This window comes from Pavona decussata, unplaced genomic scaffold (genome assembly GCF_977016875.1).
Source record: "Pavona decussata unplaced genomic scaffold, jaPavDecu1.1 SCAFFOLD_112, whole genome shotgun sequence".
NCBI lineage: Eukaryota > Metazoa > Cnidaria > Anthozoa > Scleractinia > Agariciidae > Pavona > Pavona decussata.
The window spans coordinates 932,501-960,126 of NW_028145526.1; the positions used below are offsets into that span (position 1 = coordinate 932,501).

General features: G+C 40.5%; 3 protein-coding genes across 6 annotated transcripts in view; 2 read left to right on the plus strand and 1 right to left on the minus strand.

Moving 5' to 3' along the window:
* LOC146470703 (TATA-binding protein-associated factor 172-like) overlaps positions 1-27,626 on the plus strand; it is an 87,555-nt gene that overhangs the window by 23,787 nt on the left and 36,142 nt on the right. For all 4 annotated transcript variants that reach the window (XR_014866971.1, XR_014866972.1, XM_085121673.1 and 1 more), the window contains exons 17-36: positions 580-751; positions 1,151-1,261; positions 1,685-1,743; positions 2,154-2,238; positions 3,096-3,172; positions 3,380-3,497; positions 3,907-4,209; positions 5,050-5,175; positions 6,216-6,369; positions 16,025-16,131; positions 16,407-16,608; positions 17,367-17,515; positions 20,254-20,406; positions 20,791-20,851; positions 22,611-22,687; positions 23,078-23,229; positions 24,119-24,196; positions 24,295-24,358; positions 24,531-24,596; positions 25,603-25,744. Coding sequence is in view for 2 of the 4 variants with exons in the window: in XM_085121673.1 (XP_084977799.1) it covers positions 580-751; positions 1,151-1,261; positions 1,685-1,743; positions 2,154-2,238; positions 3,096-3,172; positions 3,380-3,497; positions 3,907-4,209; positions 5,050-5,175; positions 6,216-6,369; positions 16,025-16,131; positions 16,407-16,608; positions 17,367-17,515; positions 20,254-20,406; positions 20,791-20,851; positions 22,611-22,687; positions 23,078-23,229; positions 24,119-24,196; positions 24,295-24,358; positions 24,531-24,596; positions 25,603-25,744 (2,456 nt within the window). In the remaining 2 variants the exon portion in view is untranslated. The remainder of the gene's footprint in view (positions 1-579; positions 752-1,150; positions 1,262-1,684; positions 1,744-2,153; positions 2,239-3,095; positions 3,173-3,379; positions 3,498-3,906; positions 4,210-5,049; positions 5,176-6,215; positions 6,370-16,024; positions 16,132-16,406; positions 16,609-17,366; positions 17,516-20,253; positions 20,407-20,790; positions 20,852-22,610; positions 22,688-23,077; positions 23,230-24,118; positions 24,197-24,294; positions 24,359-24,530; positions 24,597-25,602; positions 25,745-27,626) is intronic.
* LOC146470704 (uncharacterized) lies at positions 6,510-9,969 on the plus strand. Its single transcript, XM_085121657.1, has 2 exons — positions 6,510-6,833; positions 6,867-9,969. Exon 2 carries the CDS (start codon positions 7,521-7,523, stop codon positions 9,285-9,287), a length of 1,767 nt encoding a protein of 588 aa, XP_084977783.1. The 5' UTR covers positions 6,510-6,833; positions 6,867-7,520; the 3' UTR covers positions 9,288-9,969.
* Positions 11,650-13,793, minus strand: LOC146470705 (uncharacterized). Its single transcript, XM_085121710.1, has 3 exons — positions 13,758-13,793; positions 12,121-13,673; positions 11,650-11,949 (listed from the first exon to the last, which is right to left on the minus strand). The coding sequence occupies exons 1-2, from the start codon at positions 13,791-13,793 to the stop codon at positions 12,360-12,362; spliced, it is 1,350 nt and encodes a 449-aa protein (XP_084977836.1). The 3' UTR covers positions 11,650-11,949; positions 12,121-12,359.

Here is a 27,626-nt window from a genome sequence, read left to right on the forward strand (position 1 = left end):
ATAATACCTGTTTTTATTTTAGATTCAATTTTTTTTTCTTCCTATTTTTACTCAAGGTTTTTTTTTTTATAGATATAATATGATTTATTAATCAATTACTTACAGGCCTCTGTGAACAATTCATTCTGTATCCTACTTATGATTACAATTTTATTAATTTCCTCCATTTCCTGTCAAATGGTATTACACTGTAGATGACATTACTCTGTTCCATTCAACATGCTGATGACAAGCTTACCATATAAAGTGCTTTGTGTAAATTACTTGAAACCTACAACTTGTTGGACAAGACAGATAAAATGTTGTAGGATTGAAGCAGTTTTAAAGCATTGGTATAGATAATGTTGAATCATGTGAACTGTACAATTTTTTGCATGACGCAAGCTGTGTGCCTTGCAGAAGTCACAAACAACAGTACGTAAGCAAAAGTTGTATCATATTTAAACTGGCCTTTATGGGCCAAACTTGTCTAGTTTCCAATGGAGAGAAAACAAACTGTTGGTACATGTACGTGTAAGTTGCCGGCCAAACCTGCAACTGGTATTTATTGTATGACTTCCTTCTTATTTTTTCAAACAGAGCTCTTGGCCTTTTGGCATCTCATTTTGCAGAGTGTCTTGTTGTCAGTGAAGCTGAACCACACCCTCTTACCTTTTTGATGCAAACTTTACAGTTCCCACTCAATTCAAATGGTGGGATCCAGAGAATGTGTGCTTCACTTATATTATCAGAGTGGGCAACCTGTCAAATGGTATTTTATTGTGATTTTATTTTCTGTATTTTTCTGCACATCGTCCTGTTTGGATTTGTCTGACAAAAGAGACGTTTTCTGTTAACTTAATCTTATCAAGGACAATACAAAATTCCACACTGGTGACATTGCAGTATAATGGTTATGTAAGCTGTTTGATCAAAACTTAATTAACTTGAAGTATAGTATATTGTACATTGTTAAATCCTATAAGAGGCATGGTCCCTTTTTTGGCATTGGTAGGATCAGTTTAATCCTACACACAGTATTAATTAGTGTGTAATGTGCCAATTAATCAGTGCATGGTCATTCAATGAAATTTTCAGTGGTGTACGGTATAATTCAAATAAAGTAGTTAAATGAACTCAGTGCTTTTTTTTTTCTCTTCCCCTTAACTAGGAATGCAAGTGCCCTGAAGAAAATGTTTTGCAGTTAAACAGCATTTTATCTGAACAAGTTGTGTACGATGAAATAGCTGTCCTCAACACGAGATTGCAAACTGACTGTCAGGTACTTTCTGCAGCATTTCTTATCATCATATTAGACAGCACAAGAACTTACTGTATATCTGTTCAGTCATAGATCAAACATGGCATCAGAATGTGGTAAGAGGAAAAAAGTAGTGCATCAGCTGACTAGAAGATTGTCACTATAATGTTCTTAACACATTATTTTTTACCAGCACTGTCTTGACTGATCTGCAACCAAACAGAAATGATAACCAGTGTATACAGTATAACTCACCTTAGCCAATTTAGAGAAATTTTGATTTCAAGGTGGCTCAATTAGCCCCTTTTCCACTAAGCTCTTTATTTTTGTAGATTGCAGTGAATAGTGAAATCAGTAGTTTGAATTTAAGCTTTAATACATGTAGTATTGAGATGGTTTCCAAGCTTTTCTTGAAGTGCTAGTAATTATAACCTCTTATGTTAGGGCCTGCTAATAGCATTGCGAGAGAAGGGAATTGATGCTTCAGCTGGCATCCAGCCAGGGTGAGAAACATTTATGCGTTCAATTGACCCTATTCCGGAATAGGAATACATACATGTAGAATGATGGCATGAAATCCCTGAGCTCATAAAAGGTTTTTGGAGTTACTGAAGTACAAAATCGCTCTTAAACTATCATTAATGTCAGCAAAATTTTGCAGAAATGCTTTCCCATATTTACTTGAAAAGATAAATCTAACAGCTATTCTGCTTATTCTTATTCCAGAATACAGTCAATTGAATGCAACCTTAGGATATCTGTTGAAAACAACTGCTAATTTTAAAATTTGCATTGATCAGTGTAAACCCTTCTTCAACTTTTCATTTTTGCTTTTAATTGAAACATTCAATAACTGAATACGTTTCTGCTTTTTTTAAACAATAATTTGTCTAAATAATTTGCTTTTCTCCAGCTTTTACACAGTGGACAATGCTATTAAACTAGCGTCAGATATTTTCTTGGAGGTTTCTAAAAAATTATCTCAACAAGATATCAAGGTATGGGAATAAGTACGTGTATGTCTTATGTAATTTTTCTTTAAATGGCAAATTGTTAGACTAGTATACTCAGAGGTAAAAACGTTTGTGTAATTGACTCACAGGCTATCTTTACAATGTAAATTACAGTTTTTACTTTTAGCTTTGTTGAAAATGGATTAACTGAACATCAAATTTTCCCTACAGTGTAACTACTTGACTGAGGCAGTGTGGTCGAATGGTTAGGCTGCCGGACTTGAAATCCGGAGGTCCTGGGTTCAAGTCCCGCTCTGACCGCTAGCTGGAGTTGTTTCTCGGTAGCCCCATGTTCAACTCCTCGCCCGCGCTTGTAAATAGCCAGCTGGTCTAGATCTGCCTCCTGCCAGTTAGGGTTTTTTAACCATGTTATTTTCAATTTAAATTATTTCTTTGTGATGTTTAATGCTCGGCCCCACTAGCGCTTGTGCTATAAACTCTGCCGAGGGTTAACAAAGGTTATTTATTTATTTATTTATTTTTTTATCTATTGAACTTTATACAGGAAATGATCGATTGCCCAAGAGAAAATGTTTTGATGTTTAAACAAATTTCCCCAAATACTTATGATAAGAAATGTATGGAGAACAGTTAGGAGAAAATACACGCTGATGTCAGGGTTTGAAAGTTTAATTTGGGCTCTTTGGAGTAAATATATTTAAATGTTTCCATTGTGCAAATTAGCTCTGTATTTGAAGCACTGTAATCTGTATGTGAAGCTTGCATGCTTGCCAACCGACTTTGCTTCTAGTTTAGTGTATGGTTAATATGAGGCAGTTATATTTTTACAGTTTTCCATGGGAAATAAGTGACTTGATGACTTTTGTAAAAACTTTTTGTAGGTGGCAGAAGTGAAGAGAAGGCATTTGATGACAACAATAGGACAACTGCAGTCTGAGTACCAAAAACTACACATTAGGTAAGCTGCAGTCTGTAGTTGTTTATGTGCCACAGGTGGCCGTCATGGCCAGCCCAGAACCCATTTTCTGTAGCATACAGCAGCTAGCAGTATTGCTATCAAAAACGTTTATGCAATGGTTCTGCTTCTCTGGCAGTAAACCGTCAAACATACCAAAGCAGCAATTGTTTGTGGAATTCTAACATTTTTTTTTTGTGCTCTGTACAGGGTTCAAGCAAGTGTAGCTGGTACCCTCATCTTCCTCAACAAGCTTCCGTTGAAGCTGAATCCTGTTATTCGGCCTATTATGGATTCTATAAAGAAAGAAGAACAGTCTGTAATGCAGGTTGGCAAAACAAATAATCATCACATGTACTACACTTGTACTAGTATATTAACATGTAGCATATATTTTGTTGGCCCTTTACTTTCCATCAGTGTCAGAAACCAACAGTACTTTAACTCCCATATGTGTGTTGCACATACATGTACTGATGGTAGGGTTTTCACTAACACTTTGGTCTGTTTTCTGTGAGACAGGTTGTAGATGTATGCTTTCTTCAGGTGACACAACCGAAAAATTCAACTTTTGAATGGACATTTAAGCTTGTAAACTTGTTTTTCAATCTGAGAATCCGTTGCAATGTTTCTGTCTCATATAGGTTAAGTTATTATAAAGTTATTGCTGTGAATAAAACCTAATGCATTTGTTTATCTGTAGTAAATCTCTTTATGTGTTTGCTTCTTTATGGCAGACACGGTCAGCTAAAGCATTGGCAAAACTTTTAGAGCTGTGTATTGTGCGAGATCCGTGTCCAAACCCCAAGATCGTCAAGAACCTCTGTAATTTTGCATGCAGTGATCCTGCTGTCACACCAGCAGTCAATCTTAGTGTTGCTGTAACAACTGAGGAGCCTCCCCCTTCACCAACATCCGAAAGTCACTCTGAATCGAACTGCAGTTCTTTTCCTGGTGTGACGAGTACAACAGTTGAACGAGGAAACACTGTACAGTGTGATCAGTATAGTGGCATTCTTCTGCTAGTTCAACAGCAAAAGGTACTTACAGTCATTATTTAAGTCGTAAAATAAAATTGCCACCCATAGATTGACATCTTTAGTACAGGGACTTCTGTAACCAAAAAGGGTTTCGAATGCATTTAGAAATTTTTTTGAAATTTTTTTTAATAGCTACTCTTCCCCGTCCAAAAAGAGAGTGAGAATTTCTGTTTGGCAATTATTTTGTGATCATAGTCTGAAAGGTACACGCAGTTCAGTACAACTAGATTCAAACTCAAAGTGCTGTTTTTTTAATTATTTTATTTTCAAAGTACTCTGTAGACTGTGAGTAGTCATCTTTTGTCTCATCTCCTACACACAGGGAAAAATGTAGAAGTAACATGTAAATTTGTAGTAAAACCAGGAGGGATGCTCGCAACTTGTGGCTTTGTCACTCACTAAGTTCAATGTGTGCTACACCAATCAAGGACAAGAAAGAGACTGCTCTCATTCTATCTCGACAACAACAATTGCTTGAAGGAAGTGGTCTAAAGTATGAAATATGTAATGGTCACGTAATGTTTAAAAAACGAGCTGGAGTGTTTTATCGGGTTTAAAACCACAAGGCGCAGCCGATAAAACACTTGCTGCGAGTTTTTTGAGCGGCTTCAAAAGCGTCTGTCAATAGAGTTCATAACAATTGTTGGAAATTAGCATACGAGAAAAACACTGCATACTAATGAGGAGTGTTTTGTCAGCTGAAAAAACTCTGCATACTAATAAGGAGGAGGTTATCGATATAAAGTCACTGCACGTGATGTATTATCGACCATTTGATAGGTCAATAGGCTCATGAATTGTAAATGAGTTTTTGAAATGTATATTGTTCTCTGGTGATAGAATGCCAATGTGACGGCATCAAAAAAGTCCAACAACAATGCAGGGCGCTGTAAGCAGTTACCACCTGGAGCAGATGGTGTTACTTTGCAGGCCACTGCTGAAGAGAATGGTGTGGCTGATGCAGAGGTAGGCTTTCGTAGTGTGGGTAATTCTGTTTCGTCTCAGTGATCAAACCTTTAAGATTGCTTTGTTATCAACATACGTGTTCTCTACACTTCTCCAAGTTTTGTATGGAACTACTGTAGTATTTCGGTGAATGTTTGGCAAAAATCAAATCATTTGACCTTAAATATTCATTTCGTTTATTCTCGTGATGTGGATATTTGATCGATTGAGTGATTTTGTAAAGAGACTCTATGGTGGTGGAGGCTATTGAAGCTAAACAACAACAACAACAGCAAACAATGACTTTAGGATGATTTTGTGGCCGATCTCCATCAGAGCAGTGTTCACTTGAGTGTTCATTGAAAGTAACTTGCAATTACTTTGGTTTTGTTTTACTTTACTTTTTTTTACTTTACGTTAAATTGGTTAAAAAGGCTTGTTCCATCCCCAGCCAGCGAGAAGTTAAACCAAAACCAAAACTTCCTTGTACAGTATGTGTTTTCCCACTGTTGACATCAATTACATGTATTGTGACGATTTTCTGATTGGTTCATAGGATTGTTTGCATGCATTATGTTTGGCCGCAGGGGTTATTTAAGTTTTCAGTTTGCAACATACAATTGAAAACTGCTTTTAGTTTTATACAAATAATTTTTTTGAAGTAGTCATGCTTAGGCTTTGTGTTGTAAAGCTTTCTCGCTTAGCAGCTGCTTTTTGGAAAATGACCTTTGGTTCAAACTTGAGTGAGTGGCAGAAATAAAGCCTATCTCCTTTCGTCTTTTTGTAATATCTGAAATTGGCAGTTGGTGGCGATATTTGTCTTCTTGTCCACACGTATAAGAGAGGATGGCCTGCATTGATGTTTTCCCATAAAATTTTGAAAGCCTTAAGTGCATTACCCAGGGGCATCAAATTGAGCATCATGGCTGTCCAAAGGATAACCAAAGGGCCTTTTAGCTAAGGGCTTGGATACGATGTTGAATCATAATCTGTTTTTTTTAGTTACTTGAGTATTCAGCAGCCATAGCTAAACAGGAGTGGTTATCTCTTTCTCATTTCAGACAAACAGAATGTTAGGTATCCAACGAAGAGGTGCAGAATTTGCCCTTGTTCAGCTAGCAAATCACTTTGGAAGCTCACTACCCTTAAAGTTACCGAAACTATGGGATGCACTTGTAGGACCACTACAACAGATGAAAGAAGAAAATTCATTTGGTAAGCTCATGCATATATTCTTGGTGGCAGGGGTGATGGTCATGATGGAAATGGTGATGATAGTGATGTTGTTGATGGTATCGGTGATGGTGGTGGTAATGGTGGTGGTGGTGGTGGTGGTGTGGTGACGGTGATATACATTCCCCAAAAGTGATGATCCCTTTATTTTGTACCTAAATTAACTTAGATTTTAGTCATTCGTTGTATTAACCTCGAAAGTGGACCGCTTTTGTGATTCAGAGTCGAAAAAAATAATTTTGGTTGATGCGACACGAGAGCCAACCTTGTTTTTAAAGCGCGAGTGTTCCGCGCATTTTTGTTTTTAGTCCCTTTAGCTGCAAAGAGACCTCAAACACTTTGCATGGAATGGAACTGTTTAGGTGTTAAAGTGAACAAATTGGTCAACAATAGGAACGCGATGTTCCTGTTGTTGTAATTAGGAACTATTTGTTCCTATTCGATGTGTTCCTTTCTACTTGATTTGTTCCCTTAAGAAGTGAAAGGGAACTCAAGTTCCGAATTAATTTCTGCGATCAGGAAATTAGGACCAAGTGTTCCTAGTTCCCTTTACTAAAAGAGAACGGGAGTTCCGATAACTTTATTTTTTGGTCCTTTTTTGCAAAAATAAGTTCCGATCTATCCTGCAAAGGAACTTATCACTCCATCATTATTCCTATTAATTGAAAGTTCCTTTCTTACTAAATAGGAACTTTTGTTCCAGATTTGAAAAGTAATTAGGTATAGCATAACTGAGGGTCAGTGAATGCACAAATTAGTTTTTATAGATAAAGTCACAGGATGAATAAGTTAGGGGAGGGGTCGGGATGATTGGTGTCGGACAATTGATGGTGCAAACGCGCAATGTATTATTAACGTGCCAACCATTTTTTTTTTTTTTATAAACAAAAATCAGGTTCAGCCTGCTTGTCTGTTTATTGGGACATGCACAAGCTTGTCGTGTGCAAGCATGAACTTGCCAGGACTTCTCCAATTGTCTCGAGTCTAACCAAAAGAACACGTTCGGGCAAATATCTTGCATAGACGATTGTGATTGGCTAGTCAAATTGATTGGTCTCGAGAGAGCAAAGCTGTATACTGAAGGTAAGCCCGTTGGAGTTTACGCGCATTTGCAGTCTTAGCTTTGACGAAAAATGAGCAAGAGCCAAGAGTTAGTCAACTGGTCAAAATTGCCAAATGCTTTGCCCAAGCCGAAGAGACTTCACTTAGAAGAAGATGAAACAGACGGCCTTTTCTACTGTCCAGTTCAAAATTGTAGTCACGATGGATTCGCAACCCAGCGAGGATGCAGAAAACATGTAAAGAAAAAGCATGCATGGTTCTATTTTTTCGATGAAAAGCCCGACACCAAAGATGCCAAGGAGATCGAGTCGACTGTCTCTGTTAAACAAGAGCCCCGTGAAAACATTTTGCGCACATCAAAAGACATTCCATCTTTTGATAATTCTAGCGTAATTGCCAAGCAACTCTACACCTGGCTAAGTGGTACTGGAGGAGGATGCAAAAGCGAGCGTCAATCCAAGCAAATAGTCAGGAGGTGTTTAAAGTTTTTGAAGTTTTGCTGCGAAGACGACGAAGAGCTCACATTTGACATAATCGACTTTGGTTTGTGCTCACCGAATCTCCTTTTCAAATTTGTTGACATGCTGCAGGACGAATGGAAGCTTGGTCACGCAGGACGACTGGGTGACATCGACGCAATTGGGGAAATGGTGGACTTCAGAAAAGTAAACGGCGCGTCGAAATCGGTGATAAGCAGTCTTTGTACCACAGAGATCTACTTGAAAAAGGTGCGGCGAACAGTTTCAAAAATGATGCGCATTCAATGGAACGGCGAACTCGACATAGACACGTTAGAGGCTAAGGGGCATTGGGCATCGTTAGAACAACTCTTGGAAGCGGTCGGGCGTTACTTGCCGCGCTACGAAAACGTGCTTAAAACGTGTAAAGAAAAACCGCGCGCGGTGTCGCCTTTGGATTTATCGTTTGCCACTAAATTTCTCGCCCTGTATTTGTTTGTCAAGGTGAAAGGCTCCCGGCCAATGACCTATCAGTATTTGACTGTGGAGATGGTAAACAATGCCAAGACCAACGGTGGATATATCGACCAGAAAATGTTCAAAACCGCGGGAAGATACGGCTTCGACTCGCTGTTTCTTACGGATACGAGCATGCAAGTGCTTGAAGGTTTCATCAACCACGTTCGTCCTCTTCTAAAGCCCACATGCGATTATGTTTTTGTAACAAGAAATGGAAGGCAGCACAGCAAACTCGAAAAATCAATGAGCAAATTGGTTTTTGACGCAACAGGCAAGTACGTTCACCCCACGCGCTATCGGCAAATAGTAGAGACCGCCAGCTCGTTAAAACTGGGCAGTTCTGCGCAAAACGCAATCTCCGAAGATCAGAAACACACTTCTGTAGTTGCTAGGGTACACTACCAAAAGCAAAGATCTCGCGACGTCGCAACGAAGGCGCACGCGTTTCTCGAGGAACTGCAAGGCGACAAGGGCACGGAACTTGACAAAGATGTTCGCGCGCGTCTCTCTGACAAATCTACATCTTCGCAAGAACATGACGAAATATCAGACGGCTCTAATTCTACCGACGAAGTGGAAACAGTTCAAAAAGCCCCACCCCCTGATCGCCAAGCCGACAAACCACTAGAGAAAACCTGTGAGAGTGCCGTAAAAGTTAAAGGAAAGAGCTCTTCGAGGAGAACAAGTTTACTGTTCACGGAAGAGGAGGACAAGTATCTTAAAGCCGGGATCAAAAGGTATGGTTTTGGACAATGGAAAGCTATCCTTAGAGACGTCGATTTTCATTTTCAAAAGGGAAGAACAGCCAACTCGTTGCTATGTCGAGCGACGCGGCGATTCTATAAATATTCAAAAAAGTAAATGGTCCAATCAAAGCAATTTGCTGCTTTAAATAACGAGCAACTCTAGCATTCCATCTCTTTTGCTCCTGGACGCCGACGCGCTAGCATGGACAGCCTTGTCGATAAGCACCCCGAACTAACTTTACGAGATATCAAGTTGGCAGGCGAGTTTTTGCAAGGGATGTGTGCCGCCAATTTCCCCGAAAGTACTGCTTTGTTGGCGGAAAGTCTTCTATGGCGTCACCTGAACAGTTCCAAGGACAGGAAAAAGTCATCTCTAAGACGACTTATATTGGCGTGTCTGTTTCTTGCGATCAAATTGGAGGACAGCGACTTTGCCAGAAATGATTTGTTGATGGACATGGTATGCACGCCAGTGAAAAGGGAGGACATTATAGAAGAAGAGCTCAAGGTGCTAGAATCCGTCAATTGGAGACCCTTGTTAAATCTCGACATGGTTTGACTTTGACTCTTCCGTTGTTGGCGCTTCAAACATATGACACACAAGTGAAAAAACGATAAATAGATAATTTCATTTATTGTCATTAGGAAAATTATTACGGTGTACGCTTAATTATTATCAATTACAATTTGGGAGTGACACGTCAATTGACATTATTCGGTTGCCATGGTAACAATCAACAACAGAATACTATTATATTATTGTACAGAATATTTGTAATCTATTTATTGTACACACATTCGAAGTCTTATGCCTTTAGTCAACACTTTGCTCGCCGTTTTGGAAAGGAAGAGAAATGTTGAAATTGATGTAAGGAATCGAAATAGCTTACTTTATTTCTTGTGTTTTTCTTCCTTCCTTAGCCTCGAGCTTTTAGGCACACAGTAAATATTTCCAATGCTCATTTTATTTCGCTCAAACAGCTATCATAACAGAACTGTATTTATATCCATGGTGACGGGTTAAGCCCTACTTTACACAGATAGCATATTTCATTTTATATAGTAACAAAAGGTGTCCACACACACACTTGTGATTTCCAATAATATTCTATTTATTCTTGTAATGCAACGTGAACTCAATACTCTTAATGAACGTTTAATCACTAGTTACGCACTTAAATGGATTCTACTGACTAGAAAAAAAAATCTGTTATTGTTTTCTGACCCGACAGACATTTTCCACGCTTGCCAGCCCTCTGCATTCCCGGTGACTTTCTTTTCGTTGGTCGTTTGGGGCTGTTCACCGGGATTCCTCCCCATGTGCTGGGAAGGCTGTAATCTTCAATTGGTCTTACAACCCAGCTAGGAGTTGGGGGTACAAAGTCGGGGTCGAAAGGTGGGCTCCTTCTAGGTGTCGCTGCTCCGCTGGGCGAGAGAGGATTTAACTCTTCCACAGTTTCTCTGTCTTGAGTGTGGGAAGGCGCCTGCGTTATAAACATGTCCTCTTCGTCACGTCGCGGCAACGCCTCGCAGGGGTAAGGGAGTGACTGCCAGATGGTGCATATCCATTGCGTCTGCTGAGTGGACGTCCATCCCATTTCTACGCACTTGCGTCTCCGTTCCTCCAGCACAAACTTTGCCAGACCTGGGACCTCTACTTTCTTGAAATTTAACTTAAGGGCCTCCTCGGCGACACCGATCATATATTGTAGGGCTTTTTTTACGTCTTGCTCAGTGGCAGAGTCTTCTTGCTTCTGGAGATCTATCAGCTCTTGTTCTTTCTGAAGAACCCACTCGTCTTCGTAGAATTTTCTCGCTTTTTCTTCGAGCTCTTGCATCTCTTCTTCCCGTTTCCTCAGAAAATACTCCTCACGTGTTCTCTCTATGTTAGGATGGTATGGTCCGCCGACCTTGTCTAGAAGATGGGCATCTTCCTCCCTTATCATTCCCAAACTCACCCATCGACGCCTTGTTTCCTCTAGGAATCTGCTCTCTCTATCGTGTAGATCTCTCTCTGCTTCCTCCATTACGTTTCGAACTTCGCTCCGATAAGGGCGAGTTGTCTTTCCTTTAGGCTCTGCTTGGGCACTTTTCCTCTCTCCTTCGATATTCGTGATAGTTTTCTATCCCAGAACTCAGATGCTCGTAGTGGCACATCCTCTGCATCCGAATCTCCGTCAGATTCTTCTTCTCCTTCTCCTTCTTCTTCTTCTTGGGAGCCATCGACATTATTTTCGTTTTCCCCACTCTCGCTATCGTCAAGCAAGGCAGAGCGAATGCGCTCCTTTTCGTCCTCGTCTAGTGGTCCGTCGTGCGCTCTTGAGGTGTTAAGAGGCACTTCGTCTTCTGGAGTCACTGCTTTGGTAGAGGCCCACACGATGCAGTCCATTGCATGGCTTTTCAAGTACTCCTGGACACCAGCAGCGTTGGTCGAGTTGAACCTTCAAAATAAGTAGGGACAAAACTTTAAAAAATACCAATAAGTCTTCCGAGCCATGCATCTCCTTTCCGTTTTTGTCAACGTTCGACACCATGTGTAGGTGTTTCTTGATGGCTGTATCGAGCAATAACTAGTTTGGGACGAGACCGAGAGTGCTTTTTAAGCTTTCTTACCTTTTGAAATGAAATTTCTGCAGGCGAACCTCCATAGCATCGTTGTGGTCGGCGCCGAAGTCCATCTCAGTCTGACATGTAATGAAAATGGGACACCGTATCTCAAGGGGGACCGCAGATTTGTATTTCTTGTCGTATGCTGAAATGCCGCCTTGCGTCAGCATCTGTATGAAAAGAGAGATGCAATTATCTCAGTTAAGAAAACGATAGTTTAACAATATCGTAAATTTTTAACTTAGCTTTATAATAATATTGTAATGCGCTTTTGATTATTTTTATAGAAAAAAGCGCAATATAAATAATAAATATTATTATTAATTATTATTATTATTTACTTTCCAATCATCTGGATCGAGCATCTTTGCATAGGCCTCGTCAAGGAATATGATCTGCGTGTCTGTGTCGATCATGCTCTTGTTGAATGCATGCTGTTTAGAAATCATCGCGATGTACCTGAAACGACACAAATAAACAAACACAAAACAAGTTTTATGAATAAATGAGCTCTTACTAGTTGCTGTATTTCATAAAAAGCTGACACTGTACATGCTACTTGCTTTTCAGTGTTGGGGTATTACCTCCTCGGAATGATTGCCGTAAGTGGAGTAAAAAGAGACGTCTTGCCACTGTTCGGCTCCCCAATAAGACAGAGGACCCTCTCTTTGTGCTGCTTTCCTCCGTGGTTTAGAAGCCGTAGGAAGTACTCGCAAAAATGCGAAATTTCTACTTCGTCGAGGCTGTTCTCGAGGATGGCCTGGAAATAGCCGGGTTCAGAATTCTTTGTGTGATCATAATCGACAAACGCCCTTGGTGTTATTTTGCCTATGCTTGGGTCTTGAATGGCGTCTTTGATAAACTTTCGATTTGGGATTGAGTAACACCAGCCGTCCCGCACTTCTACAAGGTTGTAATTTATCGTTAACTGGTCACACATCTCGCTTTCGCGGTCTCCCATGATTTGAGCGAGTTGGCTGGTATGGTGTAAAACAGTCTCTCGTAGTTTGGGGTTGCGGCCAAGGATGCTCAGGAATTTCTTCACTGAGCTACAGTGCTCGTATGTGTATTTGGCCGCTGTTAGCTTTTTATACACCTCGCCGTGAAAAAGGGCGTAGCCAAGTTTTCTCATCGCCCTTTCTACGTCGTTCAGGGCGATGCCAATTGGTGAAGCAAGATCTTGACTTGGTTCTGGAGTGATTTCGGCGTTTTGAGACTCTTCTATCCCGAAGACATCGAAAACCATTCCGGCTTGGGCCAACGCCGGTATGGCCTTCTTTGTCAATATTGCCCTGAATTCCGGCGAGATCACTTGAAGGCGCACAACGCGTTCACTGCCCGTGGGCGACCCAATAGGTTCTTCGCACAGCTGGCTTTGAAGTAGTTCTATTCCATATCGAAAGGAGGCGTCTACCTTTCTTTGTGTGAAGGAGTTGTTGTGATCTTTCACAATTTGGCATAAAGGCGAAGCACAGCTTTCCTCTTTGCCTGGAACGCACGACGGTAAAGATTTGGGGTCAGCTTCCACTCCGATTTCCAGCAAAGCCTTGTGAATGGGGACTGTAGAAACTTGCATGCCGTTCACTGATTTGAGTGCGAGCCAATAACTAATGGCGGGGTGGTAGGTTTTTTCTTCAACGGGACCTTGTTGTGAATTATTCGCTTGATCTTTTTGTCGGGGTCTCACTTCTTTCGAACCGATGGCCGAGAAAAAAAATGCCATCCCCTGTACTTTCTTCAGTGCCTGGTCACACTCGTCTCGCTTCTTTGTAATTTCTTTCCAAGTCTTCTCAAGCGATTCGCGTTCTCCGGTACTGAATGAAATTTTCGTGCTGATCAAGGAGCATCCTTTCACGGTTGTCAAAATGGTACTGATTAAAGCACTTCTTATTTTCTGTGGAAATAATATATCTTGGTTAGAATTTAGCTGCAAGGGAAAAAACTAAGCTGCAAGAAGCGGCAAAGAAGTCCAACGTACCTTACTGTTGAGCTGCTTCGCAGGTCCGCTCGCCATGGCTGCTAGTGTTGAACTGATGACAGCGTCGTTTTGCAACCGATATTTATGCCCAAATACTTGGGAAATTTTTGTTTCAGCGAAGGCTTGTTGTTCCTTTAAAGTTTTTTCTTTTGGACCGAATATCTTGTACACTGACAATGCATGGTTATGTAATACATAAAAAGAGGTGTAGCATTCCTTTGACCACAAAAGGAAAACAGACTCTTTCATACTTTCAAGAAACGTGATAGTACATACCGGGTTTGCCAAAAATTGCGCTGATAGAAATCTTTTAGTTGACTTAAAGGAGAGTCAACATGGTTATGTAATACATGAAAAGATGTGCAGCATTCCTTTGACAAGAATGTGTTTGTCAAGAAGCCGAAGCCCTCGCATAGTTTTCCATAGGCATGTTGTTAATTCTACATTCAGGATTTCAAAAATAGCACTCATATGCAGAAAGGAATCTGTTAGTTGATTTCAATAGTGTCATCAACAACATGCAATAAGTGCCCTGGAGAATTGTGTAGCATTCCAATACCAAACATGATAATAAGATTAAATTGAAATGGCATACCACTGAACTGGAAGTTGTTCCCCGCTTTCTCGTCAAATCCGCCATCCCCGTCATATCCAGACACTTTTAACCACGGAGAATGGATTCCCGTGAAAAAAAAAGCTCAGATTGAGCGGGTATACTGGGTTTACCGGGAACGACGGGGACAAACTTACAGTTACTCAGAATATCAAGTCACTATTATTGATATACTTTTAATCTATTTAATATAACATATTTTATAACCGTAAGTATCTAACAGTATATTATAAATAATAATTAAATTATATTAAGATAACATGCAGTTAAACTGGAAGTTGTTCCCCGCTTTCCCGTCAATTCGCCATCCCCGTCATGTCCAGACACTTTTAACCACGGTGAATGGATTCCCGTGAAAAGAAATGCTCAGATTGAGCGGGTATACTGGGTTTAACGGGAACAATGGGGACAAACTTACAGTTACTCAGAATATCAAGTCACTATTTTCGATATATTTTATGTAACACATTTTATAACTAGAAATTGTTCATCGCTTTTCCGTCGAGCCCGTCCTCCCAACAACATCCAAGTATTGTCAACAACGGGAATGGTAAAAAAGGCTGTACTTGCAGTAGCAATATTGGAACTGATGGTCTAAAGTGTTCCTAATGACTTAGGGGGCACGGTTGTTTTAATTAACAGGACAAGCTGTGCCAAATGACCAAAACAGGAACACAGTTCCCTTTAAGACTGTTCCTCCGGTTTAGCGCCATTGCTTAGAAATAAGACCATTGGCGAAAAACAGAGCGCTTGTTTCGAGCAACGAAATGTTCCGAGTGTCAGATAAGAGTGTAAAGAATTTACTTCAGCTGTGGTTTCGAATTCTGTCGACTTTGAAAACCGATCACAACCGTTTTAAGAAAAAGGAACAAAATTTTTGGGGAATGGTGATGATGGAAATGATGATGAGGTGATGATAGTGATGTTGTTGGTGGCATTGGTGATGGTGGGGGTGGTGATAGTGGTAGTGGTGGTGGCGATGGTGATGGTGACAGTGATAGTGGTGGTGGTGGTAATAGTGGTGATGATGGCGATAGTGGTGGTGGTGATGCTGATGGTGATGGTGAGGTTGTGGTGGGTGAGGATGGAGATGGTGGTGGTAATATAGTGGTGCTGATGGTGATGGTGAGGTTGTTGTGGGTTAGGATGGAGATGGTGGTGGTGATAGTGGTGGTGATGGTGATGGTGATGGTGAGGTTGTGGTGGGTCAGGATGGAGATGATGGTGTTGGTGATGTTGTTGTTGTTGTTGTTGGTGGTGGTGATAGGTTGTGGTGGGTGAGAATGGAGATGTTGGTGTTGGTGGTGGTGATAGTTAGGTTGTGGTGGGTGAGAATGGAGATGGTGGTGATGGAGATGGTGGCGGTGATGATGGTGACGTTGTTGTTGTTGGTGGTGATGATGATGATGGTGGTGGTAGTGATGAAGTTCTTGATGGTGGTGGGTCGAACTCCACGTTAAATAATTGAAAAATAAGGCCGTTTCCTCTGCTGGTATCCTTACGGCAATGTAACCTGCTTTACATTGCATTGTGTTTAACTAAAAAATTTTGTTCTTTTCCGTTATGGTTCAAGTTATCAATATTTTATTGCAATTTAAGTCCACGGAGTTCACCATTCAATCTATTTTTTATAGTCTGTTTTTATATTTTCCAGATGCAGAAAAACTTGTTGGTCTGGATAGCGATGCTCAAAATTTAGTGAACTGCTTGCAAGTACTTGAAATTTTAACACCTGCACTTCACGTGGAACTGTTGTCAAAGGTACATGAAGAAACCTAATCCTTTAATAATTATTCATTTGTAATAGCAGGCATATAAATGAGAATGTTCTCGTTCAATAGAGTTGGGGAAAAAGGTGAAAAGTTATCAATCTTTCCAAGGAAAATCGTTGTTTTTAAGGAGCAAATCAGTGTGGAAAGATCCTTTTTATACGTTGTGAGGTGAAGTTATGGTTACGTTGTACAAAATGCTATGAATAAACTTGGATGTCGGCTTTTTGAAAATGATGATCCTGTTATTCGTCTTTTTTCTTACAGATTCTAGAACTTCTTCCCAATCTAGTGTTGTGCCTGCAGCACCCTTACTGCTCAGTGAGACACTTGGCTGCAAGATGCGTGGGGGTCCTCAGCGTTGTGTCAACACCAGAGACTATGAGGACGGTAGTGGAGGATATTCTGCCTCTTATGGGAACAGCAGATCTTGTCAGGAACCGACAGGGAGCTGTGGAAGCTATTTCTTGTATCTTTCATCTCTAAATAGGGGTTAGCCCTTATTATGTAACTTTTTTGAGGCATTCTCAGTAGCCTGCGAGCAAGCTCTCTTTCCCCCTTCCGCCTCCCACTCCCAAGAAGGCTTGCTTGCAGGCTACATTCTCAGCGGTTGTTGGTAACAGCAACAAGCATAATATTTACTCTCCAACGTAAGAAGCTGTTGCAGATCAAAGTACTCCATGTCACACAGTCACGCACACAGTACCAAGCAAGCAACAAGGAGGTTAAACACAACAATTTGAACAGATCTGGCACACAGTGAGCAAACTGCTTGCTTGAGAAAGGGTTCATGGCCAGACCACTTATTTACAAAGCTCAGCACAATGTTATACAAGTTTCAAGTTTCTTTATTTCCACTTACTAATTTACAACATTAATGCAAGGAACAGAGATAAGAAAAATGTGGAGGTGTGTAGCGAAAACCCATGGGGTTAAAAAGAGTTTGTGCACCTGATCTCATACTTGACAAAAGAGGTTAAGTCCACAGAGCTCATGATGGTACTGTGCGTAATTCATAATAATGTTCTGGGGTTGCATATCCCATATCCCATTAATATCGTTTACAGTGTCATTAGGTTGTTACATTTGTTGTGAATGGTCAAAGTGATTGCTTTTGTTCTGGTTTTAGTGCACTCAATTACTGTTGCAAATACGTAACCAATTTTAACAGTTCTCATCCATTTCTTTGTTACTGTTTTTGTCCTTGACTTACTTGCCGTCCTTCAGGTGTGATTGAGAAGCTTGGTATGGGCGTGGTCCCATATGTTGTGCTGTTAGTCGTACCTGTGTTAGGCCGGATGAGTGATCAGTGCGAGGATGTCAGACTCATGGCCACTTACTGTTTTGCGACTCTTATACGGCTTATGCCTCTTGAGGTAACATCCCATTTCTGAGTTCAATCAGGGTTACCAAAGTCGGGGAAAAGGAAGGAGAAACAGAAGTTATTTAAGGTCCAGGGAAAAGTCAGGAAATGCTGTACAATTCAGGGATATACTAAATTCTACTTCAAAGTCAGGGAATTTTATTTTTTGCTAGCCACCAGGTTCGCGAAAGGGTTTCCTCGTTAGCAAAGGTAATGTTGAGAATGATGTATTATTCAGTGAATGACACGGGCATACTCGGAAAAAGGAAATCCGAGTGCTCCTATCGGGAGTCGAACCTAAGACCTTCCGATTACTAGTTCGGATGCTCTACCACCAAGCTACAGAAGACTCCTGGGAGCTAAGGCCATTAAACTAGGTTCATGGGACATTTAGGAAGGGATTGATTTCTGTGGCTTCATCGCTGGCTCTATCGGTAGAGAAATTGTCTTCTATGGACCTTAAAAACTGTTTTGTGGTCGTGCGGTAAAAAGTTAGGGAATCTTTATTATCGTGATAAGTGGCAACCCTGTAAACTCTTTAACATAGACACAATTGCATGCAGTTTATGTATAAATATGGAGGGTTGTCTAAATATCCCAGTTTACTGAGCTTAATATATATTCCAATTCACTAACCTCCTGGCACCTCAGCAACAATAATAAGCTACAGTGTAGGAAGAAAACTTGAAAAAACAGAATTTTGTAGTGTACTCTGGATTTGTGTTTCGCATTAATCCTTGCTAACGTTTTCGCCAGAGGGCTACACTGTATATACTAATTAGTATATACCACACAAGTGAATAGTGCTTTTCGCTCGCGCTGATTGGCTAGCTCGGAGGTGATTAGCCAAGAGTACTACTCACCTCCGAGTAGCCCGAAGGGAAACAAGATGGCTTCCCGTTTCGCCACGGTAGCGGCTATTGAAATCCAAAAAGAAAATTGGGGGTAGCCACGCATTTTTTGGAGATAGCTAAGCAGCAATTATTCTAAAAAGCAGCAAAATACAAAGCAATGTATGGCACTTTTTTCCAAACTGAAGCTTTATTTTCTCTGTAAAGTGCATGGTTACCCCCAATTTTCTTTTTCGATACCAAAATCACTTGCTAGGTTCTGCTTTCTCTGCATAGTTTTAAAGCGTGCAAAAATATCCCTGTATTATTAGGCACCACCCATAGGAAACCCGAGTATCTCGATATGCGCAGAACTTATGCGCAAAAACAATAGTAAGCACCGTCCTTGAGAGGAAACTATTTCGACAAACGAGACGGCTGTTAAAAAAAATACATAAATGGCAACAAAGTTTGGTTTGACGACATTAAATGGTAAGTTATTTAATCTTTTCAACCTCATATTCCAAGGCGAAAAAAGAAAATACAATCCTTTGTTTACGAAAACTGCCGAGCACTAAAATTACAATGAAAACAATGAAACATCTAGTGTTTTTTAGCATGGTTTCAACAACAAGACGAATTTCACAGAAAAATTGAAGAAATGTCACTGTCGGAACTAAACAATTGTCTCCAAAAGTTTTATTTGTCTGCAAGAAAGCGAGACGGAACTTTCTACAACAAGAAAACGCGGCGCGCGAGATTTTAAAATTTCATACCATTTGTCGGTATATTGTCAGAAATAAAATACTTTTTTGGTCCGTTAGTTATTCAGCTTGTGTGGTAAAGCCTGGTTTACACGTACGACGCAAGCATAGGCATAAACACAAGCATAAACCCAAGAAACCTACGTGTAAACCGGTGCGACGCAAGCATAAGCACAAGCGCAAGGAAATAAAACTAAAACACAACGGCAAGTTGTCAACGTACATTCTAGTTACTCATGCTTTGCCATTTGCAAAATGGCGGCAGCAAATTTTTATGCTTCTGCGCTTGCGTATGTCACCGTATGCTTATGCTTATCGCACGTGTAAACATCCTTGTGCTTATGCTTGTGCTTATCCTTGTGCTTGCGTCGTACCTGTAAACCAGGCTTAAATACCAGAACAATTATTCACCTCAGTGTCGGTGAAAGTGATTGATATTTACCTCCACTTCGGTGAATAATTGTTAATTATTGCTAAGGATCCTGTCACAGTGCAAAGCAGTTGTTAAATTTAATATGCCACAGGATCCCCAAGCCGACAACAGGTTTCCTCAAAGGCAAATTATAGGAATTTAAATTGTGAGTTCGATAAAATCAGGCATTGAAGTGTACATACCTTATAAAAATAATTGGTGTTAGCAATTTATACCGGCAAACGTGACACTAAAATCCGTGATGGGGGTAGGGGTGATGAACTGGCATCTCATCTTGGGGGAGGGGGAGGAGATTGCTAGTACGCTGAAAGCAAGCTCTGTACCTCCACCCCCACAAGATCTCGCTTGTAATCTTTGCCTCCAGTTGTTTTATGAGAGGTGAACCCTGAATAGAATTTATCCTGAGGAGCTACTTGGTCCTTTGACATACGAGATTAGATTAGGTTTGGCCTTCCCTTCATTTGAGCGGTTTTCAGTCTGAGAGTGTATGTGTTGTTTCCTGACTGTTTCTGCCCTGTAAACAACGTCTTGTTTTGTTTTAGTGCACTGGTTTGTCTCCCCCAAAGGAAATCGATACATTTTGCCTTTGAGAAAACCTGTTTCGAGTCTGAGTGCCCTGTGACTACACAAAATCCGCAGTCAAAAGGATTGTTCTTTAATTCTTTCCTTTTTTTTTTTCTCTCGGTATGAACAGTTAACGGATATTTATTTTGTTTTTTAATAGTCCGGTATTCCTGACTCACCCGGCATGACCAAGGCAATGATGGAACAGAAACAGAAGGAGCGCAAGTTCCTTGAGCAGCTGCTTGATGGTAAAAAGGTGGAGAATTACACCATTCCGGTGCCCATCAAAGCAGAGCTCAGAAAATACCAACAGGTGAGTGAGTGAGTGAGTGAGTGATCATCTTAGAAAAGGAGATAGAGCGTCTTTGGTTATCCTAAGCGCAAATGTCTCCCTTGAGCGGAGTCGATAATGTCTCCCTTACCGACTCACTTTCTCCCATGTGTGTTAAGTCATTGATTACTAAAGTCTGTTTAGCCATTTTCTGCACGATGTACTCGTGCGCATTACAAGAAAGTTTCCAGGCCCTTTCAAAACACCCCGGTTATCGACGACTAAACTTTTCTGGTGTGAACACTAATAGTTGTCGATTGAAAATAGTCGTCGATAACAATTTGCCTCGTCTGTAGAGGCCCCAATTCATAACGAAAACTCAGAACAACTCGCATGTACATTTTTCTTTTATGTTGTCTTCCGTAGGATGGTGTGAACTGGTTAGCGTTTCTCAACAGATACAAGCTGCATGGTATTCTTTGCGATGGTATCCTTTTCAGTATAGATTATATACGATCAGCGTTTGCTTTGTCGTGTTAATGGGGAGCTTAAGCAACGACGACGGCGACGGCAACGACAACACTGCGAAACAATAGGTTTAATGAGCAAAAACAATCGCTCTGCACGTGCGTTTTACATTTTGGTACATTTCTTTGCCGTCTTCTGTAGAACAACAACGTGAAATGACCACATTTAGGTTTTGTGGAGAACGTGAACGCACGTCGGTGAATTTTTCATTTTCTCTCTTAACTTGTACGCCACTCCTACCAATTTGGTTCCTGAATAGTTCGCCATTTTTGTAAAAGTTAGCGAGTTGAAATATATTCGCGAAGTAGCACAAATGAAATAAGAATACATTTTCGGGTGACGCTTTCGTTGCCGTTGCCGTCGTCGTTGCTTAAGCTCCCTATTTACTTATGGATAATTTACACGTACCGATATATCGGCCCGATTAGTAAGTTCAATCGCATGGGCCAATTTACACGTTATAATTTGTCGGCTGTTTTCTTTTTCTCTTGGTGTAGAGCGGGGTGAAAACCCAATTCTTTTAAAAAAAAAATCTGTAGCATTGCCACAGATTTTTATAAAACGGACCGATTTTCGTCCGCTCACTCATTTTCTGTGTCAAATTTGGCCAAATCAAATCGCTGCGTGTAAATCAGCCTTTAGGCTGGTTGCAATCCGCAACGTTTTCCTTGACAATTTTTTCTGGCAAATTTTGACTTGTTCGTGTGTAAAGGGTGAACAAGCGAAAGATTGTGAACAAGGGGCTTGTCCTACACTTAACAATTGACGGTAGTTTTCTATGGTCTATACTCTTATAGACCATAAAATGACGCTGTAAAATGTTCAAAACTCAAGTGAGTTTGAGTTTTAACATTTTATGACGTCATTTTATGGTCTATAGGAGTACAGACCATAGAGAACTACCGTCAATTTGATTTTTACAATAACATGGAAAAAGTACGAGCGAAATTGGCTTTTTTTCCATTGAGAAAGCGTGCGTCTGACATCTGACTTCATTTTTATTGTCTGTACTCTTATAGACAGTAGCTACGAGCCAATCAGCGCGCGAGAATTTTGACAGTTATTGTAAAAAACGAGATTCTTAAAGTTGTTGTCGCAATGCAGATTTGTCAAGGAAAACTTATTGGTGTGGAACCAACCATGTGTGGTGAACCTGTGGCGTGAATGTGGCTGTGATGACTAAGACTGGTGATGACTAAGAAAGATGTTGTGTGCAACTTGACACGGACTTGGGACAAAGGAAAACTCTAAGATGATGGTGGCCTCTGACAGGAATGAAATCCGTGACCTTCCTGTTAGTTACTATACGGTGCTACTTAGCTGCTAATACGGTGTGGCTCGTGCTTTTCTAGTCCATCCCCTTTTTGTTTATCACCACACAAGACGCTTTCATGGTTGCTTTTCCTAGTAGCATGCAGAATACATCTCAGATGTGAACCTAGTAAATATCCTATCCTTCCTTCCTTCCTTCCTTCCTTCCTTCCTTCCTTCCTTCCTTCCTTCCTTCCTTCCTTCCTTCCTTCCTTCCTTCCTTCCTTCCTTCCTTCCTTCCTTCCTTCCTTCCTTCCTTCCTTCCTTCCTTCCTTCCTTCCTTCCTTCACGTTGTGAATCACTGATAATCCCTGGTTTTGAATAAAAATACTTCCCTCCTGAACGCACAGGAAAGCTGTTGGGGTAATGTTGGTGTGATGTTTTACTCACCTTGACTCTGTGTTCAGATATGGGTCTGGGGAAAACTCTTCAATCAATTTGCATGATAGCTGGCGATCACCATTCCAAGGCGACGGTGTACAAGGTAATGTGGAGTAGAGATAAATCTGTGGCTGATTTTGAATTTTTGTGCTACGTGATGTACGCAAGTGTTGCAAATAACACGGTTTTGAACGGTGCATTCTCAGAATACTTATTTTATTACTAGTAATACGTGATATTTTAACCAAAACACGCACTAACATTTTTACATGTGTTGCTGGCTAAACGATTTCTCATGGTACTGTAAAATTAAGCATCATATACAGACTAACTGTAAGTTAAGCGTACTGTTGGTAGTATTAAATCACTGTTTATCAGTTTTTTCTGCGTCCTTCTTGTAGCACTTGTTTGAAATTGGTCGGATGTTCTTGGACCCCAGTATTGCCAAACACATCATTTTTCCTCTAAGTTTTCGTTGTGTTTCTCTCTCTAGGAAACTGGTAACAGTGATTGCAAGCCTCTCCCTTCTCTAGTGATCTGCCCACCGACATTAACAGGGCACTGGGTGTATGAGGTGGAGAAGTTTGTCAGTAAAGACTTCCTCAAACCGCTACACTACACCGGCCCACCTTCAGAGAGACAAAGGTTAGTGTGAACTTGTCAAATGTTTCATGAGTCGATCAATTGGAGCGGGCATTTCACCGTGTATCCCTGGGGAGTGGGGAATTTGATCGGACTGAGTGAATTCGTGCGTGGGTTTTTCATGGTTTTTGGGAGGTGAGAAGTTTTTCGAGGAAAGGATTTCGCCTTTGTGAACGAAAGGCCCACTCAAAATGGACTACAAAATAGGTTTTGAAGGTTCCATTTATATATCACTGTTGGAAAAGTAGATTAAAGCTGAAAATTGGTCCTCGAGGAGTGGGCATTTGAATAGCTTTTGGTCCCAGGAGGTGGGAATTTGAAAACTTTAATTTTCAAACGTTCAAATGCCCTCGGGATTGCCCGGGGCGGAGGAAGGATGTTGAAGTTTCGAATTGATCGGCCCATTAATCTCCATAATAACTTTTAGGAAGCTGCAAAACATTCCGTATTAACTAACTGGCAGTGAGTACTCTGACTGGAGTGAACCCTTGTTCAATCAATGATATAAATAATTTTAAGAAAATTTAGAGTACTAATCAGTGAATGGGCTTGAGTTTGTAAATTCATTTGACGTTCTTTACACAGGCGCTTTATGTTGCAATTTTGGCAGCGAGGTTTGCGGCGATTTGAAATCTTCTGTATAAACTGCCTGCGATTTTTTATAAGTAGTCTTTATTGGATAGAAATTGGTACATACTTAAATCAGACATGTAAGTTAACAATAATCAATAATGGTGAAAAAAACTATAACTATATCAAAGTTTATGCACGATAACAGCTTTTATGTGAGCATGATTTTTCCCTGATTGAGAGATCTCTTGTTTTAGCGTCCCTTTCTTCAATGAGCTTGCGCTAACTTGAATATGTTAATCTCATTACGTTCTCTTGCTAGGCTTCGCAACAAAGTCAAAAATCACAGTTTGGTAGTAGCATCTTATGATATTGTTAGAAACGACGGTGATTTCTTCAGGTTAGTTGTCATTTTGAGATTATTTACGCCAATTTACAGAACTTCGTGCTGTTCCTTTTTCAACTATCTTATCTTCTTTCTTTCGATTACATTGATAGATCACTCCACTGGAATTACTGTGTGCTTGATGAAGGACATATCATCAAGAATGGGAAAACAAAGGTATGCTGTTTTGATTTGCGTCAGTCAATTCCGGCAGTACCCATCGTTTCCCTTCGGAGTTCGAACAAGCGGGGTTCTACTGTATGTCGAGAAGCTCCCCAAACGTTTGAATCCTATAATAGATTTGTTATTGTGTGGTGATAAAGCGTGAATATTCCTCTTGTATTTTCAGCTCGCAAAAGTTATCAAGCAGTTAAGGGCCAGCCATAGATTAATTCTCTCAGGAACACCTATCCAGGTTAGACAAACTACGGATGGCACAGTTTTTATTTGAGTGTGGAAACTAATTAAGTTTTTGCTCTGGTTTTTCTTTACTACACTCTGTGAATAGGCGAATCCTTGCTGACGTCATTGTTTACATTTTTCCTCATTAGCATACGACTTAACTCATAGAAGCCGTGGCCGTATATATGAACTAAATGCAAAAGTTGAAAGAACTGATTAAAGTTGAGCAATTTGTGCAATTTTCAGCTCTTTGCAAGCAATATTGAAGGAAATATCAGCCATCAAAAACTGCGAAATTGCTGGGTGGCAAAAAAAGTTAATGAGCCGTACATTTTCTGTAAAATTTCGAGTTTTTAGAAGAGAATTTATCCGAAATCATTCGATTTATTGGGCTCAAATTTTCAGAGAAAACTGAAACTGTTATGCAATTTCAATATTCAGTTTTTATTTTATTAACGTCATCAGATAGGGATAAGCATATGTTAATGAGGCAAAAAGTGTAAACAAGGATTCGCCTATAGCAAAAAAGAAAAACTCGCGTAAAACCAGTCGTAACTTGCGCGTATTCTCGCGCTTGACTCTTTACTTGTATTCAGTTCGAGTTTCTATTGGTTCATTCTGTTGTTTAGGTCTCTTGTGTTTGGTTAGAGCTGGAGCCCATGACCATGGACTCCTCATTAGAAGCAGTAACACGATACTAGTTCCCATCACGAGGGAGAACGCGTTTTGAGCAAGTCCTGATAGCTCTATAAGAATAGTGTTTTTGTTCTTATGGGCTGGAAGGCTTCACATGCGTTTGGTCTTCTGTTGTAAGCACGTTACCCACGTAGTTTCTTAACAACTTCACCAAATGGCTAGTGAAAATTTCTTTCTCGGTTACGATGAAAAGATCCGGACCAGTAATTTAGGCAACGGTTTTAACCTGTTTGAAAACTTGCGCGCACAGCTTGGCAGATGCAAAAGTTGGAACCAACAAGTCAGTTTGGGAACTGAGGATACATTCTCTGTTTCTTTCCCAGAACAATGTGCTGGAGTTATGGTCGCTGTTTGATTTTCTGATGCCTGGTTTTCTGGGAACTGAGAAGCAGTTTCAGGCTCGGTTTGGTAAACCCATCCTGCAGAGCAGAGACGCTAAATCCTCCTCAAAAGAGCAAGAAGCTGGTATGTGTGGCTGGCATGTTGCGCACGAACACAAGGCATATGTTATAAAGTGGCAAAGCATACCCATAACTCACTGTATTCGTGCATACAGCTATTTCAATCAACGTTGTCGGATCAGAACGCTTACGCGACCAGACCGCACTACGGTGTGGGCTCTTAATAGATTTACCCAACTCAGCTGTAGTCATAAAATCACACTGACAGAGGTCCATTTTTATGACATTTTCTCTCATTCTATCGCACTGACAACAGTGAAGTGACAGCCGAATTACAAGAGACTTATGGGTACCCATACTACCTGTGTTGTCGCGTAAGTTTTAGGACCCAGCAACGCTCTTTTAAATTGCTTAAAATTTGAAGCTATCCCTGGTCGACCCAAGATAATTTAGAGATATAGAACCCATTTCTCTATTTTAATGTTCGCCGATTTCATTTCCTCGTTGCCGAATTAGCCTTTGATATCTGTTACCTTTTCGAAATTTCCTTCCGCTATTTTCTACACATTTTTGTGCCGCTCTTAAAAATCTTGTAATCATTTTCTTCGTAGTGCAAAGGCAATGTTGCAACATAGCGTCGTTGATGATTTTTAACAGCAAAAATACTGTTTTAAGGCTGAGCGTATCTCACGAACTCGCCAACAATACAGTGCAGGGTTAAGCGAAGAGTTTAGCAAAACTACTGTGCCAGTTGTGATTTCAACACTATGTGAAACCTGCCAGTCGCTCTGAAATAAAGTTACAGCGACAAAGCACTGGGGAGTGTAGCAACATATGAGAAGAACATACACAAGAAATGTGTTCACGGCAGTTCTCTTGAATCTTTTCATGCTGAAGACATTTCCGCTATGCGCCTCTTGTTGTTGTTGTTGTTGTTGTTGTTGGATCTGTGCCTTATGGCGTCGAACAATCAGGTAGAGCCTGAGATAAACAGCAAAGTTGCCAACAAGTAGAGTCACAAGAATTGGAGCTGCAAATTGGTAATACAGATTTAAGCTCTTCACACCTATGGTTGAACAAGCACCACATAATATCCAGATGAAAAATATTAGCCAACGTACACGAGTGTGTGTCACTACTGCTTCGTATCTTAAATGCAATTCAACAGCAAGTAAGCGGTCTACTCCGATTGCTGTTACCGTAAGCAAAGATGCACTGCTCAAAAAGGTGGACAGGATGTTGAAAGCTACCCAAAGAGTGCGAGATATATTGGCGCCATATATTTGCGCCAACAAGTATGCTATAAACAGGGGATGCGCAATCAAACCAACAGCCAAATCCGAAACGGCTAAACTTGACAGCAGATTTTTTGCAGGCGAGTGCAAGGAAGACGACTTCCAAGTTGCAATTATTACCGAAAAGTTTGCAAACAGTGCCGTAAGGCAGAGGAAAAAGTTCACGACGCAAATTGCGATTGTGTGGTTGAGTTCTTGCTCGGAATATCCGTTGGGGTGGTAAAAGTCTTTCATGCCACCATTGTTTAGTAGAGTCGAGTTTGAATCCTGGAAAAATTGATTTTCGTTGCTCTCCATTGGGTTATTGTCAGGTTAATACACTGTTGAGCCAGAATAATATATTCGATTGTGAGCTGAAAGCCGGTTATTATTTATTTATTTCGTCAAACAGTATTGACTAAACAGAAAAGCGCAACTTGTCCAAATTTGACGGATATCATTGCCCATACGCGGAGACAGCCCTTGTATTCTGCTTATTATAAAGTTTTTTTGGTATTAATGTTTTCCTTTGGACGGAGGTAACGGTCAATATGAAGCATTGAAAGCATTTGAAAGCTTTATTGGAAATTTTGGAACTCGTATAAATTATTAATTATGTTCATCAATGTAGGGATCACTTCAAAGAGGACGTCAAAATTTCCTATTCATCGT

Excerpts from the sequence above, each read along its gene's own strand:
- LOC146470704 (XM_085121657.1), top strand. The coding sequence starts at position 7,521 with ATGAGCAAGAGCCAAGAGTTAGTCAACTGGTCAAAATTGCCAAATGCT.
- LOC146470705 (XM_085121710.1), bottom strand. The coding sequence starts at position 13,793 with ATGGCGAGCGGACCTGCGAAGCAGCTCAACAGTAAG. Across the intron at positions 13,674-13,757 it reads CGAAGCAGCTCAACAGTAAG|AAAATAAGAAGTGCTTTAAT; the intron begins GTACGTTGGACT and ends TTATTTCCACAG.